Here is a 19,370-nt window from a genome sequence, read left to right on the forward strand (position 1 = left end):
GCAGTGGATGTCTCTTTGCCGCTGTTTCTCAAACACCCAGAGGCCCCCGATGGGGGGGGGGGGGGGGGGGGGGGGGGGGGGGGGGGGGCGCTAAATCTCGAAATAACAGCAGCTGTTGTAAACTTTAACTCCACACTAACCACACAAGCTTCGGCGTGAGTGTCCATGAGCGGCCTGTACTGATCACGGCTGCGTGGGCGTCGCGTCTCCACATAATCTCACCATGACAACCGGGGGCCATGAGCAGGAGATGGGAGTTTAAAAAGGCAATGACCGCGCAGGCAGCCCCCAACAGCAGCCGGGGCACGTCGATCGATGTAAATGGATCCCGTAACACCGAGGCTGCGGCGCGTGATTGTCGAGGGGGGGCCGACATGACGATCATGGCGAGGCCACCGTGATGAGGCAATGGCTGCCGCCTGCCGAGCACGTGGACGTTGCCGGATGCTGATCAGCAGGTGTTTACGACACCCATAACGCGCGGCAGGGCCCAGGCCCCTACTTGTTGGCCAGTCGTACGCCGTTACATGGTTGATTGTTTCAGGCCCGCACGGCCCTATATTTCTCCCTTTTATGTTCCCTCTAATCTGCGGCAGATCTGTACCCCACCTCTGATTTATGAGCGAAAGCCGCTCCCCGCGGTGCTGCAGGACGGGGACCTTGACAAGGGAATCTGACTGGCTCTTTGTCCTCGCCATAATTAGAGAGTACATCTAATTCACCCTGTTCATTACCCTTGGGCCCAGTGACAAATGATGAGGAGGAGGCGGAGGCGGAGGCCCGTTTTAATGCCGACTCACTGGCTGTCCCGTTTGGGGTGAATGAGCAACAGCACGTACAAGACACGGGAGACAAAATCACCAGGCAGTTTAATTATCAACCTACATTACACAAAACGAATGTTTTTTTTTTCCCCCCTTGCACATCCGACTTAGAATATATCTGCATGTTGCACCAGAGGATTGAACATGGAGGGAGGATTTAAAGGACTGGACTCACTCTGCATTATGCATCAGCCCAGTTGTCATAAATCATGCATACTTTACGCATGTCTGCTAAACATTTTGCAATCCATTATATTGTCCTTTGGATTTTTAAACATATTTTTCTACCTTCTGGACAACCACTGATTTCCATTATTTCTTTTTTCTTTTTTTTTCTTTTCTGTTAATGGTAAATCATTCAATGCTTGCAACGTGACCGACTCCACCACCGTGAGCTTCAGGTCTGCGGTAATCTATGAACACAAATCTGCACTAATCAATATTTTTTCGTATTTCGCTCCAAAAGAGTAATTTCAAAGCTTTGCAGGGAGATACACGCCACAGATAACTACCCGCTCAGCTGTACTCTGCATTTTATTGTCATTCATCTCATCGTTTTTACAATCTGCAACTGTTTCTGCTATCAAGGAAAAAAAGCTTTTATACAGTAAATCTACAGTGTGATGAGAAAACCAGCAACTAGATGGTGACAGGAGATGGACACACACGCACGCACGCACGCACGCACGCACGCAAAACAATGCTAAGAGACAGCATTACATAAACCCAACCACCATCATCACCAAACATGCAAAAACTCTGGTATGGGGCTTTCAGTGTCTATATACTGCAGCTGTTAACATGTGACTCCCCCCTTCATCTCTGCAGGAATGTGGGGGACTGTATTGCTTTTTTTGTGCAACAAACACATTGTTAACAGGATAATAACAGCTGACGAGTAATTACGAGGGAAATGAATGTGTCGTATTACCAGTATGGATGAAACAAAATCAAGCCCATTCGGGTCGGTCGAGTTGAAAAACAGAACCAGATTCAATTAAAGCGGCGTCATTCAACAGGACTGTTCTCACGAGAATACGTCGACGTCTGCCCCCTTTTACGCAGTAAATTAAAGTCATTACGCCACAATCTGTCGGTGTGTATTTACAGTTAGTGTAGCGAGGCCAGGGCTTTGTCCACAGGCGGATTTATTTGCTCTCCATATTTGTTGACTGTGGCCACGTCAGGAATAGGGTGATGGGTGTGCTGGCCTTTAATTAAATTGTTCCCTCAGGCATGATGGAAGAGGGGAATCTAGTTTCAGGGGTGACTGGGCCACGGGTACAGAGCGAGGACCGGCGCTTTGCGAAGCCCCGGCTTTTCAGTGTTTCTCTGCTGGAGGTGAGACAAATACTGGGAGTCTGACATCGGCAAATGGGATCGCAGCGCTGTGGCGATGCATCAGTGTCCGGCCACCCCTCATGCAGCCGACCGAGCTCACTGTAAGGTGCTCTTAGGTGGTTCGTGTAGCAGTACTTCCCGTCTTGGAGACGAGAGAGAGAGAAACAAAAAGCATCCTTTTTTCTTTTATCTTTAAAGTTCCCACAGGACACTTTGGTTTGGAGGCACATAACTAAATTAGTTACAGTTCAGTTAAACACATCAAATAAACATTTTGTACTTTTTTTTTGTATACTTAATGTTCTGACTTGAAACAAGAAACGGAGTAGTTCCACAGGGCTCTGTCCTCGGTACACCTCCGTTGTACATTAATTATTCACCAGAATCCTGTAAAGGAGCAGGTTCTCACATGCTATGCAGACGATACTATAATATACGTATCGGGTGGAACTATTTCCTCAGTGCTTGCACACTTGACAGGAAATCATGTGAATATGAAGTTGATGAGTTCAAATTAAAGATTACTGGTCAATGTACTGAAAAGGCTTTAGAAGTGAAATGTCTCAATATGAAATCCAATATGATAAGATGTGATCACCATATAAGTTTCTACAATTAGTCTATATATATATATATATATATATATATATATATATATTTGGTGAAACCTGTTGCAGATTCTTGCTCTGTGATTTGGAATGCACATATGAGAAATTGTTAGGTGTCATTTTGGAAATCTTATTTCGACCAGATTTAATAGATAACTTAGGAAACTTCTGCAGAACTCAAAAAGAAATGATGCTGACCTTCCTGTTGAGTTTTTCTTGTGTATAAAAGGCAAATTGCAAACTACCGTAGGTTATTAATGTTGTTGTTATTGCACTGGTACATGCTGTGTATTGTTCTTTTACCTACGAAAATGAATATGACATATACAAATAAATAAATACATCTGAGACGGAAGAGCAAAGAAGCCATAAGGGGTTGGGAGTCAGTAATGACACCCACAGTCTTGTTTCCTTTTCTGTTCAGCGTTGGCTGTAGAAAAATGCTTATTGGTGCTACTTTTATAGCTTGTTCCAGCTAAAGTGCAGGCCCCGTTTTAACTCCATTCGCCTAGAGAACTGCACTTTTCCTCTTCCCTGTTACATCCAATCTAGGTGCATTGTAATGTTACTGTGCACATGACTGGACCATTCTCCGTCCCAGCTGATGGAAATACACATTTTCTGCTCCAATGTCCCATTCTCATCAACCCCCCTCCATTTGGATCTTTATTGAAAATCATGCTGAAATCCAAAGAACCCCCCCCCCCCCCCGATGGTCAGTGGTCGGGAGGCAGATTGCGGTTTGTGACCAAAGTAATTTCAACACAGAATGATTTTCCCAATTTCCCTCTGAGCAGAACAACCTGCTCCCCCTGCCATCCACGCCAAGAGTTTGGAGTCCAGACTCCCTCCTCCCCTCTCATATCCCTCCCTGGTTATAACTGACGCAGGTCCAGGCCAGGAGTCTGTCTCGCTCACCGGCTGATAAATGGTTTGGCTCAACGAGTAATGGCCAATTAACTTCCCGAATATGATTGTTTATCTGACTTTATGATCTGACTGTGTGCCAGTTTGTCTGCCCGCCTGCCCCGCGCCCCCGTCGGTGAGTCTGCGTGAAGGCAAACCGGGGGCTGCTGCCCGCGCTGGCACAAACCCGCCAGATGCTCTGGCTGCGTGCTCTGTGCTTTGGAGCTGGCAGCGAGCCACCGCTCCTGCCTCACTGGGCTAATGTAAATGCGCCATCTCATCATCCGGGCCCACAGGGAGGAACACTCGCCTGCCCCGACATGTCTGCTCGCGTGCGTGTGCGTGCGTGTGCGTGTGTGTGTGTGTGTTTGCGTGCGTGCGTGATTGTGTGTGTGCGTGTGTGTGTGTGTGCGCGCCAGATGCTCCGGAAGATTTCCGGGGAGACGCGGGAGCAATCACAGGTCAGGAGTGAAGGACTGCAAAACAGGAAGTCGGAACCATTTCTAATTCTGTCTCGGAGTGAATAAAGCCAAGGTGGTACTACTTCTTTAGAACCGCACTCATTCTCTCTGGACCATTATCCTACGGAAATGAGTCATTCGGTGTTTTTCTGTAATGCAAAATCTTCTTTGTAAATGTTTTTCTTCACTTTCTGCACTGGCGGGCTACAAGAGCAAACTGTGTAGTTTGAGTATTTGACCTCGGCAAACAGCAGCTCCGCTCCTCTTTGACTAATTCCGTCCTCCTAATGGCACAAGGTTTGTGCCGGTGAATGATGAAACTGTGGCGTTTGCTCGGACGAAGTCCTTCGTCTCTGTTGCTTCGGAGAACTTCTTGGCAGTGGTCTGACTACGCAGTTAAAGAGAAGAACAAGGTGGGATTGGGGAAGATGGTGTGTCTATACATCATTAACCATTACAATGGCACATAAAGGCCCTAATACTACACGAGACCACTGTTACAGTAAATGAGGGACATACAGATAACGGAATAAATCAGGACCCATGGAAGTAGGTTGTGCAAATAAAATAATTTAAACCAACAAACAAATGCAACGAAACATAAATAGAATAAAATTGATGTTTTCACAGTTTCCCAATTGGAGGAATATACTCAGTGGCAGAACCTTTTCCAAAAAAGGGAAATTCCTCTTTGTGTTTCATTTTGATTTTGACCAGAATACAATAATACAGAATTTTATTTACGGAAAAAATAAAATTTACAAATTTTACAGGAGCATTACTTTCCATTCATTCCTCTCTTTTTTTGGCAATGGCAAGTGACATTTAAAAGATTTCTTCAGTCAAACGTGTTGCCAGTGGCAACTGCTCTAAAGTCTGTGAATGTGGCACCGGAGCTCAAAACCTGGGCACTTAAAACCAAAACTATACGTACGGCCACACACCATTAGGTGACAAGTGAGAAAATGTGTTTTGTAATTTGGGGGAAAATAATAATTAATTTCTTACTTGTCAAAAAAAAAAAAAAAAATCACTGTCAAGCTTCACGAACGCATCGGTCACTCTTTCGTCACATTTCGTTGTTTCCCGTTGCGGAGCGTCCCCCGTTCAGATGAACCCCGTCTCCTCACGAGTGTTCAGGTACCTGCAGGTTGCAGAACCGTGAACGCTTTCATCGCTCTGCACACGTTTGGTTTTTGTGTGTGTGTGTGTGTGTGGAAGTATTCTTACCTGATGGTTTGGACAGATCTAATTTCCCGGGAGTTTTCTTTTTGGAAAAGTTCTTTGTGTCTCTGTAGCGCGAGAATCCCCCGGAGAGATCGACGCTGCCGCACGAGCCAGCTGCTCGGCGTACACGTTGGGTTCCTAATGCAGAGATGATAACCGCGCTGACAGGTGACGTTTGCTGAGACGGACAACGGCCGGATGCGGCTGCGCTGCAATTTTCGCCTCGCTCCGGGGCTGCGAAGCTGCTGAAGTAGTCGCGTGCATGTTTCCCGGGCAGAGGGAGGGGGAGGGATTCATCAAACTGTCAGTGGATTCCGACTTTTCACCGAGTCGGCGAGCGCAGCCAGTCAAATCTTTCGTGTCTTTCGGCTGCGATATGCGAAATCGCTCTCATCACTCAGACGACTGGAGGCAGCTTCTCATCTGATTTCAGATGGAGCGCGACCTGGCCGCGGTCCGATCGGTTAGCCGAGGCTGGTTTGGGGAACTGGAAGTGGAACGCCGCCAGCGAGTGTACTGTTTGTGGAGTGGTGTTTAAAAGAAACCCAAAAGTCTTTCATCAAGGAAGGAGAAAAAGCGGAATCGCGAGGCAACGGTGCAAACCTCTGTTCCCCTGCGCCAGGTCCCCTGTGTCCTCATGGACGGTAGCGCCAACTGGAGTCCGCGTGTTCGAGCATCTGAACCCCAAATTCCACAGTCACCAACAAAGTGACTGGTCAAATCACAAAGGTTCCATTTAGCATTTGTGTGTGTGTGTGTGTGTGTGTGTGTGTGTGTGTGTGTGTGTGTGTGTGTGTGTGTGTGTGTGTGTGTGTGTGTGTGTGTGTGTGTGTGTGTGTGTGTGTGTGTGTGTGTGTGTGTGTGTGTGTGTGTGTGTGTGTGTGTGTGTGTGTGTGTGTGTGTGTGTGTGTGCGCGTTTTCTGAAAAGGGGGACATGAAGCGGAGCACGCACGACATAATACAAACAATTAAACCCATTAACCATAAGAGTTAAATGATGAGCCGGTTGCCTGGATACCAGAAGACAGAGAGTATCACTGTACCAGGGGGCAGGAGGCGGAACAGCGATATTGGCCTTTTTTTTCCAGCAACATTGCGTTCATCTGAAAGATGCTTTTGTCCAGACGTGACTCGAAATAACTGCAAAGGACGGCGCGCTCGCAGCGATGAGCACACAAAGGCTCCTCGGCTGTGCGGCCAATTCACGTCAATATTTTTTTCCGAACCCCTGCCTCGGTCAGGGCGGCTCTGAGGGTGAAGTAGCGTTCAGCAGCTGAAGATGTAGCGTTGGTTCAGGGTTCTCGATGGACACCGAGACAAAAGGGGGGAGACTGGTGTACGACATCACTCCAGGTGAACGTTGGTGACTGTTCTGTGTCTGCCGCGCACAGGAGTGATATCACTGCAATGCCGGGGTTTTCGGCTTGGGGCGAAAAAGAAGTAGCGCAGCTTTAAAGGGGTATTCTGATATTTTTCAACCTCAGGCCCTAGATGTTTAGAACGGTGGGTGGGTCAGTGTAAATCGGTCCAGTAGATGGCCTCAGCTGGAAGCCACTGGTGCCCCGACAGTCCACGAAGTGTCCAATAATAACAATTATTGGTTCAGTGCTGCTTTTTTTCCCCCCCACCAATAAAAGTCCTACCCACCCACCCACGGGAACACCACCAGTTCCCAGAGCTTCGCAGCCGTGCAGCAGCTCGTCCTTCCTCCTGCGCTCGACGCTCCTCCGCCTCTCTCCTCGTTAGCTCTTCGTCCGTTTACTCTGGCTCAAACGAATAGGGACGGGGACGGGGACGGGTCGTCAAAGTCAAATGCTTCGTCGACATTGTCCACATCGGAAAGAAAAAAAGAAAGGATTCAGCCAAAAATAGTTTCTCTCAATAAAATCCAAACTCTATCTTCCCCTTCGACAGCCCGAGTCTCGGGGGATGTGTAATGTTGGGTTGCAAAGAGCCAGAATAACAAGTTGAGCCTTTAATTGGTGGGGGGGGAAAAAAGGACCATTCATTTGAACACCCACACTTGCCCAGGTTGAAAAATGCCGCGATTCCCCTTTAAGAGCGTGAGCACTAAAATAAATTGAATCGACAATGCACAATGGCTCCTTTCCGAGGTTTACAGTGTGATGTTTATTCTAGTATTGAGTTACTATTACTGAGAGACGAAGCTGTTTTTAATGTGAGAGCTGGTTGAGGTGGAGCCAATTTTACACATATCGTTGTATGGTTTCATATGTTTCGGATGAACATTTCATCTGCAAGGTGACAAGTTGCCATACTCTCTGAATACATACGGTATATTATTTCCTTCTGATGTTGTAGAATATCATTTAATAAAAGAGAAGGTGTATTTGAGTTAGGGATTACCACCTGCTGGCTTTCGTAGTGCTGCACAGTTGCCAAGCAGCAGCAGATCGTAGGTGTAGTGGGGAAGCTCCCGGGGGGGGGGGGGGGAACGGTGTGTAGCAGCAGGAACGTGAAGAGCGGTGTTAAAAAGTGAAAGTGTTCGCTCTCACGAACCCCCCCCCCTCCGTCAACCGAACGCTCCCCTTGATCCTCGTGCCCCTTGAGAGCAGCTGACACCTCGCAGCGGTGTTGCTTGACGGAGCAGTCAATCACTTCTGTCGGCTGTCGCCCACACCGGGACGTCACCGGCTCTAAAGACTGGAACCCCCCCTGTAGCTAATGTATTTGGAGGAATATAAAAAGGCATCGAAGGAGGAGTGGGGGATGAGCGAGGGGGGGGGGGGGGGGGGGGGGGGGCCTTTCCAGAGATAAGACCTTTTGGCCCAATTCTATTACCTCCGGCCACAGGATGTAAGAAGCTTTGATTTCATCAACGCTGGTGAAAGTATGGGAGGATCATGTGGCTTGTGGTCCCACGTTGCACAGATCCTCCCTCGAGCCGACGCAAACGTCGCTTATTTCTGCTGTTTGACTGTTTGAAATTGTTGCGGGGGGGGGGGGGACTTCCAAAACGCACGCCACCTCGGAAAGAATATTCCGTGACGGCGCCGAGATTTATTTTGTCAGAGCTGCCGCGGCAATTAGTCACAGTCGAATGTTTCCTGTTGCCGCAGATAATATGAAGACTGTTGACATGTAGTGGCTGCTTGTACCCCCCCCCCCCCCCCCCCCCCCCCCCCCCCCCCGTCCCCCCCGTCCCCCCCGTCCCCACGACTGTTCCTGTTTGCTGACAGGCCCAATATGCTCAGACAGGGGATGAGTGACTACCGGAGGCGGTGGATGTGATCAATATAAACATGAAGCAATTACTAAAGCACTCACATTTCTTAAGGGAAAAAAAAGACGTGGCGTTCAAAGCCATGTCTGCTTCAAGTGAGTCGCTAATGAGGCGCCGGAGCAACTACAGGGACATATATTGTTAAAGAGCCTTTAGGAACCCTGCATGGAATGAATTAAAACATCTCCACAATTTTATAGATTGTTTAAGTCAAGGGAATTTAAAAAAAAAAACCCTAATAAACCCGACAAGGATGGGCTGCTCACTCCCACACATGCTCTCGCACTGAGGCCTGCGACAGACTGGGAACGGAGACGGTCGCCGAACTGCTCGGCCACTTTGAAAAACACCAATCAACAGGATCTGGCGGCAAACACGGGCGACAAGTGCCAAGTGGACAGGACCGGGTCCAAAGGAAAAAGAAAGAAAATGTTTTTTTTCTTTCCTTTGCTCTGCGACTGATTGATTTGGCAAAAAAAAAAAAAACTGGAGCTGGGCTGAATAAGACACCCGATTAATAAATTAACCTCAACGCAATAAAAAAAGGCTGCGACAGCTGAGAGTTCTGTCTCTCTACATCCAGTTTTATGATTATGATTGATCATGATTTAACGAGGTACGTTGCGAAAGGGGTCGTTCATCGGTTCAACGCTTGCTCATGTTGCACACTGTCTCCTGGTCGTTCCCAAGATGGCGGACAGTCGACGTGGCATCATGTGTTGTCTTTGATTTTACACTTTAAAAGCATTTAAATGCTAATTCAGTCTGGTCTCGGTCCGGGTCAAGGTCAAGGTCAAGGTCAGGGTCAGGGTCAAGGTCAGGGTCAAGGTCAAGGTCAGGGTCAGGGTTCGTTGTCGTTGCAAACTAAAGTCATCATCAAATGAAAAAATTTATAACCTATCAAAAGGAATAATTAATTGGTTTTAAAACCAAATAATCACAAATAACATAAGTACCTCTTTTCTTTCGATTCTCCGCCATATGTTTATGCAAAAAATTGACAACTTCTCCTGTGTGAACAAAAGAGATAGGACGTAATGAAACCGCAGGGCTGAAAAGAAACAGAAACTGGGCAGCTCAAAGGAGAGTATTTTACTTACCTTACTTCCTTCCCTTTCCCTCACCCCTTTTCATATTACATATTTTACCACCATGGAGTGTTCCCGGACCTGATGAGTTTACATTTTGTAGCCCCATCTGGCCTCGGAGAGCAGACCCTCTTGCAAATATGTTTGGGAGGTAAAAAAAAGAGAAGAACAAATGTGCGAACACTGAACGGAAACGATTGCAGTTGTCTTTGCGAGTTGACCCTGCTCTCTTGAGATGAGCACAAACGAGAAAACATGAACGCGTGCCAGCTGCCAGCGCAAGAAGAAGAAGAAGAAAAGAAGAAGAAATGTGGGGTCAGGCTGCAATTTAGGATGAGGTCTGACAAACTTAATACTAGCATATTGAACTTTGAATTTTTTTTCCGGCCTTTTACCCAATGGCTCATTAGTTTTCTCTGTTGTTGTAAGCTCGTGCGAAATGACCATTTGTCCCATTACTCAGACGTGGGAGCCGCCTGCTGCCGCTCCGCCCGGCGCTTCTGACAAATGAACGGGCCTTCGGAGTTGCACCCGCGGCTATTTAGTTATTAGTTAATACATCAGCCATGTCATTGCTCAGCGTCAGGCTTCCACGACAGGAGACAGAGGAGCCCGCAGGATCGCCGCGCGGCCCGGCACCAGAACGCTCGCACGACAATTGACAGACAGTGTCTGAGCAAATGAGCAGAGTGGGAGCAGCATGTTCACGATGTGCCTCTTTCCGTTTCCTGTATCTCGTCACCCCTGCAGGGGGGTCGAAGGCCTCGGTGTTGATGTCGGTCGGCTCGACGAGTCAAACTCACAATGAGGTCGAGCGAGGCCAGAGGGGCGTGCGGCGGCGTTATCCAGACATATTTTCCTCTGGCGCTGGGGAGCGTTCTGATGAGAAAGGCGAGATTGGCATCCTCCTGGGAGCCGCGTGACGGTTAGAGAGGAGTATTTTCCCCCTAATGAGACGGAGACGACACACTATTGGATATAAACCCTGTCCAGCCACATCCTCACTAAGTGCTTCGGATGAAAACATCGAGTGTACGGGCTCAGCCATCACATATTTACATGAAGTACAATCAATTTCTGTGATAAGGTTTCCATAAAACCACGTGTTTCGCTGGTGGAGAAAAGAAAATGGCCCCCCGATTATGTAATTATGTGTGTCTGGGGGGCTTTAAAATATCCCGCTCGCGTACCGCTAACTAGATTTCTTCCTATATTTTCAAGGGGAATATATTTGCTTTGTGCTTCTGTCCAACAAAGTGTTGAGCTTTTGTACCGCAACGCAGACGAAGAGCAGTGTTTTGACACCCGGAGGTTGCGGTTGAGGAAAGATTGCGGTTTAGTTTCCGCGTGGAAGTGGGACGACACTCGGCGGAACTCAATCCTCTGCCAAGGCCAAACAAATCCCACACGTCGGTCTATCTCTGTGTGACAGGAGAATAAAAGGGAGGAAAAAAAGGAAAATTGGCTCATAATCTTCGGCGAATTGTGCGAATCCATAGATCCCCACTCCACTAATATGTGTAATTTTCGAGTGACTAAAGATCGCGATATCTTGAGGAACGAACGAAAATGTCCAAAAAGTGTGATTGAAAAATGACTGTGCGTGCCTCTTTAATCAGCATTAATCAGATCCGCACTAAATCAACGTGTTCTTCTTCCGTGGCCCAAGCTCCCTCCCCCCACCAAGTCTGGAGAACATCTTTTTGTTTATTTTTATGCATCAGTATTTGCATAATCCTGTAAAAAAAAAAAAAAAATCTTCTCCTAACCTCAGCTCAGAGCTTGGAGTTGCTACAGGAACTTAATATCATTCCAAAACCTACTTACAGATTGATAACTGGAAGCTGTTTGGAATATAGCAGTGGACCTTTACCTGGTTTTGTGTTTTTGGAGTTTGCCCCCAAATGGTCAGATCAACTTGGACTGGTCCATTTCATTTCAAACCCGTCCCTTACGCGTCCAACTGATTTATGCAAGTGCATTGCACTGAACAGCTGGAACGCCCCTTTAATTTCCTACGTTGGTTCCCTGTTCATTACTGTAGCATGAAAAGCACGCATGTAGGTATTATCATTATTTCAAGCCCCGTGTTGATTTATGCAGAGGTTCCGTAAAAAGCGAAAAAACCTCTTCACAACTGTCTGAACTCGGCACATCGCCGCCGCCGCGCCTCCACTGATGTTTTAAAAATCTCATGAGACGCCAGATTTGAGATGACAGCTCGAGCGCCATTTATATAACGTGAGCACATTTCATCAGCTTTTCTTTTCTTTTTCTTTTTTTTGTTGACATTCCGACGCTGCCTACTCTGCCCTGTTGTGAAAAGGAACTCGATCACGCGAAAGGGGGTTTTCAGGTTTTTCTCTTTAATCCCCACGGTGAGTCAAAGACACAGAAGACAGGATCCACACACTGTGGGCAAAAATTAAAAGAAAACGTTCACAATACATCCACTTTTTTAGCTATGACGTAGACCGCAAGTGACAGAATAATAATACACACGATCACCGCTTGTTTTCTCGACAAAAACACACATTTCAATGACCTGCAATAGTCCATGCAGCATTTTCGGGTGTGTTAGTTCACCACCGATAGCAGGAGCGTGTTAGCAATAAAAAAAACAACTTTTCTCACATGTTTGTAACAACCCCGGTGTGGTATTACATTCGACGTGACTCATACACACGCGCAAAGTCACACGTCTCACAAGGACACTTGACGCCGAAAAATGACAAAGGAAAGTGCTTTTTTTTTTTTAACGACACGCGGGGAAAAAAATCATAGCAACACGTGCACAACGGGGGGAAGAGAGAAACGAAACAAGAAAGTTCTCGATGTAAGAAAAAGCACTTGAGGCATTTTGGAGAAAATGGCAACAAGTGCAAAGGTCAAGGGGGGGGGGGGGTCGCGAAGACGATCAAAAGTTCTTTGCAGACGGTAATTGGCTCGACGGATCGCAGCGGGGAGAGGAGGCCGGACTAGTGAGACGGAGGAGGACAATGAAAATCCACATCCATGTCCAAATAACGGACTCTGCTTTCCTCTGAGCCCTGCGCCGTTGATGAGGGGAAGCGACCCTTCAATTATGCTTTGCGACACACAGCGAGTGAACAGACGGACGCGAGCACGGCCTGTTGCCAAGCAGCTGAGGACAAGCTGTATTTGTGTCTCCTTTTTATTTCGTTTTTTTTCATCATTTGCACGCGCACAGCGAGGTGCAGAGGTGAAGTCCCTGTGAGCACGGAATTAGGCCATCTAATGATCAACTTTAGTATTCAAAAATGTAATTCAAGGAATAGTTTGACATTTTAACAAATGTGTTTATGCATAAAGAGGACTGTTTCCATACTTAATGCAAATACTCATTCCATTCATTAGTGTCAGATGGATAGGAGGCAAATAAGGATGCTTTTAATTTGAAAGGATGATTGTGAATTTCAAGAAGATCTATTTTTTTTTGCGTTGACATTTTTAATCTGTAATGTCATTTGACTTCTGTCAGAGAGTGACAGTAGATGAGAGGCTTGTTAACACTGATATGTCTGCACGGTAAATATGACGCTCCAGTCGGTTAGCATAGCTTAGCACGGGGAGTGGAAACGGGAGGGGACAGGTGACAAAATCAGAAATAAACAAGTATTTATGAAATGTTATAAAAGGAATAGTTTTGTAATGTAATTTCCAGAAATATGTTTATTCATACTAAGGGACTGTTCCCATATTTACTGCAAAAATCAGATAAAAGCAAATAAGGCGGCTTTTAATTTGAAAGGATGATTTTTTTCCCGTCAACATTTTGGGAAGTAATCTCATTCAATGTCTGATGTGTCTGTGCAGGAAAGGTGAAGCTTCAGTCACTTAGCTTAGCATTAACAGTGGAAACAGGATAACGTAACTAAATCTGCCGATCATGAATGGAAAGTACCCCCCCCCCTCACAGTGCCCATTCCGGAGTTACAGAGCGGCCGTGTCCACACTTGGCTTCCTGTGGGCCATGAATGATTCATGGGCGCCTGTGAGAGGGCGTATCCTCCACCATATTCAGTATAATAAATCTGCGGGTGTATTCTCGCAGTGTGTTCTGGCCGAGAACAATGGAGTGTTTGTTTGTGGATCGGAGTGCACAAAGCCTGAAGCGGCAGAATGTTGTTGGCAACACGCGACCGGCAGCGGGGAAAAAAAACCAATTCTGCACACAAACCACTGCGTCAACAAAAAAAATAAAAATATGAAGCAACCGTTATTCAAAACAACGGGTAGAGGAGGATGGAGGATGAACAGTTCTCTCATTCCAGTTGTGAGTAAAATACCTCAATGATGCACAAAGACACCTCCGGAAACATCTGATCAAACATTCCATACATTTCTTATGTTAATATGACGTGCTTTACAATTGATGCCGTCTGCACTGTACAGTGAGAGGAGAAGCTGCCAGATGACAATCACACAATCACAGGCTGAGTGATGAAATGTGTGTAACATGCATGGGCGTATTGTACGAATTCACGCTCCCGTGTCGGGAACACAGAGAGAGAAAGAATAATAATAATAAAACTTTTTTCCGCCGAGACCCAGATCTTATCTTCAGGCTTTCTGGACGGGGGGAAAAAAATAATACTTTGTTTTCATGCTCTACATACGGTACATCGATGTGGTGGATATTGCCGGGACTGAAAAGCCTCTCAAGCTCGTCTCGTCCCGGAGGGGACGACGGGACCCTTGACCCCGCAGTGTGTTTTCGGGCCGGCCTCCGTCTCTGCTCAGAGTCGCAGGGGCGTTTTTTGTTGTTGTTGTTTTTGTTACAGTTTGCTGATGCTCTTTTCAGCCAGGTCGACTTCCACTGAGTGACAAGGTTACACAGCGGGTGCAGTAAACAGTCGCTCTGTCTGGAATACAGCAAGAAAACGGATTTTTCTGTCCCTGATGCAAACCAATTTCAGTCATGTCACCGCTTCTTGGTCCGGAGATGTTTATGTTGATATGCAAACTCTGTGGCTGATATCTTCAGCATCTTTAGCATCACAATTATTTAAAGGAGACATATTGTGCTCATATTCAGGTTCATAATTTTAAATTTGGGTTATGATATGAAAAGGTGTACGTGCTCCAATGTTCAGTAAACACCTCAGATTTCTCAGAATGTCACATTCCTGCAGCTCCTCCTTTCAGTCTGTCGGAAAACACTTGGTTTTTAGCTCCTGTCTCTTTAAGGCCCCTCCTTCCCCAATGACGCCCAGTCTGCTCTGATTGGTTCAAGGCTTCCAGCGTGTGGAGGAAATGTCGGTTTCCGCTCTTCGCTGTACCTGGCTTTGTCGGGGGCGTGTCAGAGTAGCCGCTAGCTGTGCCTCGTGCACTTCCGTAACATCGTGACATCACAATATTACGGAAGTATCGGGGGGACTACTGACGAGGCGTTTCAGGAGCAGTGTTTTCTCTCGGGGAGAAGAGCTCCCTTTAGCGTTTGGCTTTTTAACTTTGCAGACATTTTACATACTCAAAACAAACCTATGTGACACACTAGAGGAAAGGCACAGTATGTCTCCTTTAACAACTTCTGTAAAGTGTGAGAGAAAGTTAATTGTTCACCTCAGGGGAAAAAGAAGTTTGACTGAAGCAGTTACGACCAAATTAGCTTTAAAAGTTAATTCCTTATCCAAATAGAGTTTGGGAACAAAACAACTAAAAATAGCTATAGATAATGCATTTACAACCAAAAACTTTGTTTAAGAAACATTTTGTTCTTTGTAATTTATCGTTGCAGTTTTGAACTGATGTTGCCATGGAGACCCTGTGGGTTTCCAAAGACTTTCAACCACATCATCAGTGGTTAAATGCTCTGAGAAAAAAGGTATAATCATTTTAATATTTTTGGGTGAGAAAGCTGAACCATCGCACCCAATCTGCTGAGAGTTTGATGGTTACCACATGGCCCGTTTCCGGACAAATACAAATTGGACGACATCATTTCATCCTTAAGATCAATAACCATCGGATCTGACTGTTATTGTGTGAATTAATGTTGCTCACATGATTGATATTCAGCACTGTAAACTCATTTGAGGGACTTGTTCCTCTCGTTGAAATAGTTTGGTCGAAAGTCTGAGTTTCTAAAAAACGGGTTCAGAGAAAGCTTTTATAGAAACATAGGTTACAAACAACAACTACTTCAAAAGCATTTCGATGAATATATTTCACTGCATATTGGATTGTTGGATCTGCTTCACATTGAAATGTGGCCGGTGGAGCGTTACTAAAATCAATTATATGTAAAAAAAACAACAACAAAAAACCCAGTAGCAAACAAATTCAGCCCGGTGGTAATTTTAGTCTGTTTGTGTCCAAATTGAAAAACTTAGTTTTGTCAAACAATTGTTTCCGAGGTCAAAAAAATAACTTTGTTTGAATGTAGTCGAACTTCCACCAAAACGCTACGTACAGCAACTCCTGTCCTGTAAATCACCAAATCAGTGCTTACAGAGAAACGACCAATAAGGTGTGATCGTAGACGGTTCGCCGCAGGAGGAGCGAGACTGTGGAGCTCAGTATATCACAGTCAGTAGAAGTCGGAATCCTTCCAATCCTCCTCCGTGGGCCGCGGCTCTGAGCAGGACACTGACCACAGCTTCATGGAGGGGCGAGAGGGGCGAGAGGGGCGAAAGGGGCGAGAGGGGCGAAAGGGGCGAGAGGGGCGGGGCGGGGCGGGCCGCGGACCAACCTGCACACCTCAACACTCTCCACTGTCCTTTAACTCGGTGCGTTCAAATGCAAAATGGCCGAACCAGGAGAGACATCGCGCGTCGCGTCCAAAGACCAAAAAAAACGGAGGATGACGTGTCCAACGCGGTGACACTGTTCACAAGAAGAGGCACGAGAAGACGGGCGAGAGACGGAGGGTGTGAGAGCGTCTCCTGCCGTCTCTGTGTGCGACGAGCTGCAGAGTGTATACATATATTGCAGGCACAAAATGATAATACAACACAATTAACTTCGAATGGTTTCGCAACGCACATAAATCTCTCCCCCGGCGGGGTCACGAATGACTTTACTCCCGTCCGTAAGGATGGGGTTTCTAATTGCACATGGCTCTGTCTGCGCCGCGATGCTCATCTCGTCAGTGGCACGCACACTCACCTGGGAGCCCGATCTCTGCAGAATAAATAAGAAAACCATCTGGACATCAGACGAACTCCGAAACATGTCTCTTAAAATGCAGTTTCACAGCATTATTTATATATATATATATATATATATATATATATATATATATATATAAAAGCTGACATCTTGAAGCCGTGTGAGTCAACGTAACGGCACAACCACCAAACATTAGTGTAAAAAGCAGATTTACGTCGACAACCTCTGCTTCACCTTTGAGTATGATTGGATTTTCTGTTTTTCTCCCCTCACTCGGGTGCTGTTTCCTTTCTGAAACGACCTTGTTTTTTTTGTTGGAGCGTCTTTTAAAAAACGACTCAGAGGAATATTAAAACTGACAGACAATCTGCTTCCAACGCTCCCTCCGTCGGAGATGAGGGCTCCGAATTACACTCGTTACAGATTAATTACAGCCCCGACAGGAGAGAAGTCGCTCGGAGGAAACGGAGCGGGCGCGCTCGTCAGACGTCAGCGGCGGCGTGACGCGTCTCCGCGGCGGCCGAGCTCCTCGCCGACTACAGTGCCGGAGAAACAATCGAATAAAAAGGATATGTCAATTTAGCCTCTGCGATGTTCAGCGCCTGCGGACATGGAAGCTGCCGAGGACACAGCGAGGCTGTCGGACGGTGGATTCGCCGTCATGTTGTTTTTCTGCTCCCTCTTCATTTTCAAAGTTAGTCTCCGAGCCATCCTTCGCTGAACTCACAGAGCAGCCGATGGGTGGTTTTAGTCGGCGCAGAGCAGAGCACTTCCTTCAGCTTTCAAATTCAGGAGAAAGAAAGAGGACTGAATGTTTTTCGAGAAGCGCGAGATATGATTTTGATGTCCGGGTTGGTCCGACCTTAATGGAAATCCGTCTAGAATTGAAGTGCTCCATATTGGATTTGGAGTGAACGTTAGGAAACATGCTCTCCGTCGGTGTCGAGATTCAGCTGGTCACTGCACGATGATGGCGACGGCGACGGCGGCGATGACGATGACGATGTGGTACTCCCAGGCCGGTTGAGCCGGGGTCACGACAGCAGCCACGGCGGGTTGAAGAACTTGATGGCGTGCGCCTTGGCCCACTTGGCGAACACCGACTTCTCCGTGATGAAGCGGTGTCCGCCGTAGGGGGCGCTCTCGTGGAGCACGTACTCGGCGCACTCGTCCCGGCTGCCGGCCTCGTAGTAGTGGTAGGGAACCTTCCGGTAACCCTCCGTCCTACAGGGGAAGAGAAAGAGAGAGAGGAGAGAGACGTTAATTAATCCAGTTCGTTGAAGGGGAAAAGCTCCTTTGGTGGCTCCAGGGGGGAGCTGTGTGAAATCTGAAGTGAAGTGAGCGAAGACTACGAGTCTGAAAATAAAAGAAGTCTGTAGGGTTAGAGCAAGGTGAGGAGGAGGAAACTTCCTTTTTCCTCCGAGGCTGTCCCCCGTCTCACCGTGCCAACACTCACTGCACAAAGCAAAGTCCGCAGAGGAAAGACCCCGTCCAGCTCCTCTCACACTGACTGTGAGCCAGCCGGGCCTCATCCCCCGGCATCGGTGCGCTTGGATCTCGGCGATGAGCTGAATCCCAGCCACAAAGACGAGAGCTGCAACAGTTAATCCATCAGTCATCGACTACTAAATGAATCGCCAACTATTTTGATATTCGATGAATCGGTTCAAATAGTTTTTATGAAAAATAAAAAGTCAAAATTCACCGATTTCAGCTTCTCAAATGTGAATATTTTCTGGTTTCTTTGCTCCTCTGTGGCAGAAAAGCTGAACATCTTTGGTGTGTGCACAAAACAAAACATCATCTTAGAGTTTTGGGAAACACGATCGTCATTTTTCACCATGTTATGGACCAAACAACTAATCTCGGATTAATCAATTATGACAATAAGAGTTAGTTGCAGCCGTAAACAAGACCTTCAACAACCACACGTGTCCACATATTTTTGGCCATTCAGCCTTACATTTTGGGCCAGGTCTTTCTGATATATATATATATATATTTATATTTATATGTATATATATATATATATACACACACACATATATATATATATATATATATATATATATATATATATATATGTGTGTGTATATATATATATATATACTGTATATTTGATTATAAAACCTATGTTGTGACAAAAAGAATCACGGATGTCTCGTATTTCATCGATCTGATCTTCAGTTAAGCGCAGACCAAGACAATGAGCTTCGTCTTCTTCCCAAACCCTTCAACCATTGTTTTCATCAATGCACAAAACATTTCCCAGCAGCATCGTGGAGTCCCAGTGCGTCTTTTGGAAAAACTTCAGGCACGCTGTGATGTGTTGTTTTGTTTGGAGGGCGGACGTGGACTTCCTGCTCCAGTGATTATTATGAGCCCCTTAGATGTTCCTCTGGTTTCTTGAGTCAGAATGTGAGAGTTCGTTTTGCTGTGGGCTTAAAAGTATTCATTTTAAATTCCAGCTTAATGCAAACCAGTAATTCTTTCTGAGATTAAACATCATCAGAAGCTTCTTGTGGATAACAGACTCA

General features: G+C 46.4%; 1 protein-coding gene across 2 annotated transcripts in view; it reads right to left on the reverse strand.

The window, feature by feature from the left end:
* Positions 1-12,044: 12,044 nt before the first annotated feature.
* The window catches only part of st6galnac3 (ST6 (alpha-N-acetyl-neuraminyl-2,3-beta-galactosyl-1,3)-N-acetylgalactosaminide alpha-2,6-sialyltransferase 3), a 63,924-nt gene continuing 56,598 nt past the window's right edge, over positions 12,045-19,370 (reverse strand). For both annotated transcript variants that reach the window (XM_035634779.2, XM_035634780.2), the window contains one exon: positions 12,045-18,057. In XM_035634779.2, coding sequence (XP_035490672.1) covers positions 17,868-18,057 — 190 coding nt within the window. In that variant the 3' untranslated portion in view covers positions 12,045-17,867. The remainder of the gene's footprint in view (positions 18,058-19,370) is intronic.

Source organism: Scophthalmus maximus, chromosome 5 (genome assembly GCF_022379125.1).
Source record: "Scophthalmus maximus strain ysfricsl-2021 chromosome 5, ASM2237912v1, whole genome shotgun sequence".
NCBI lineage: Eukaryota > Metazoa > Chordata > Actinopteri > Pleuronectiformes > Scophthalmidae > Scophthalmus > Scophthalmus maximus.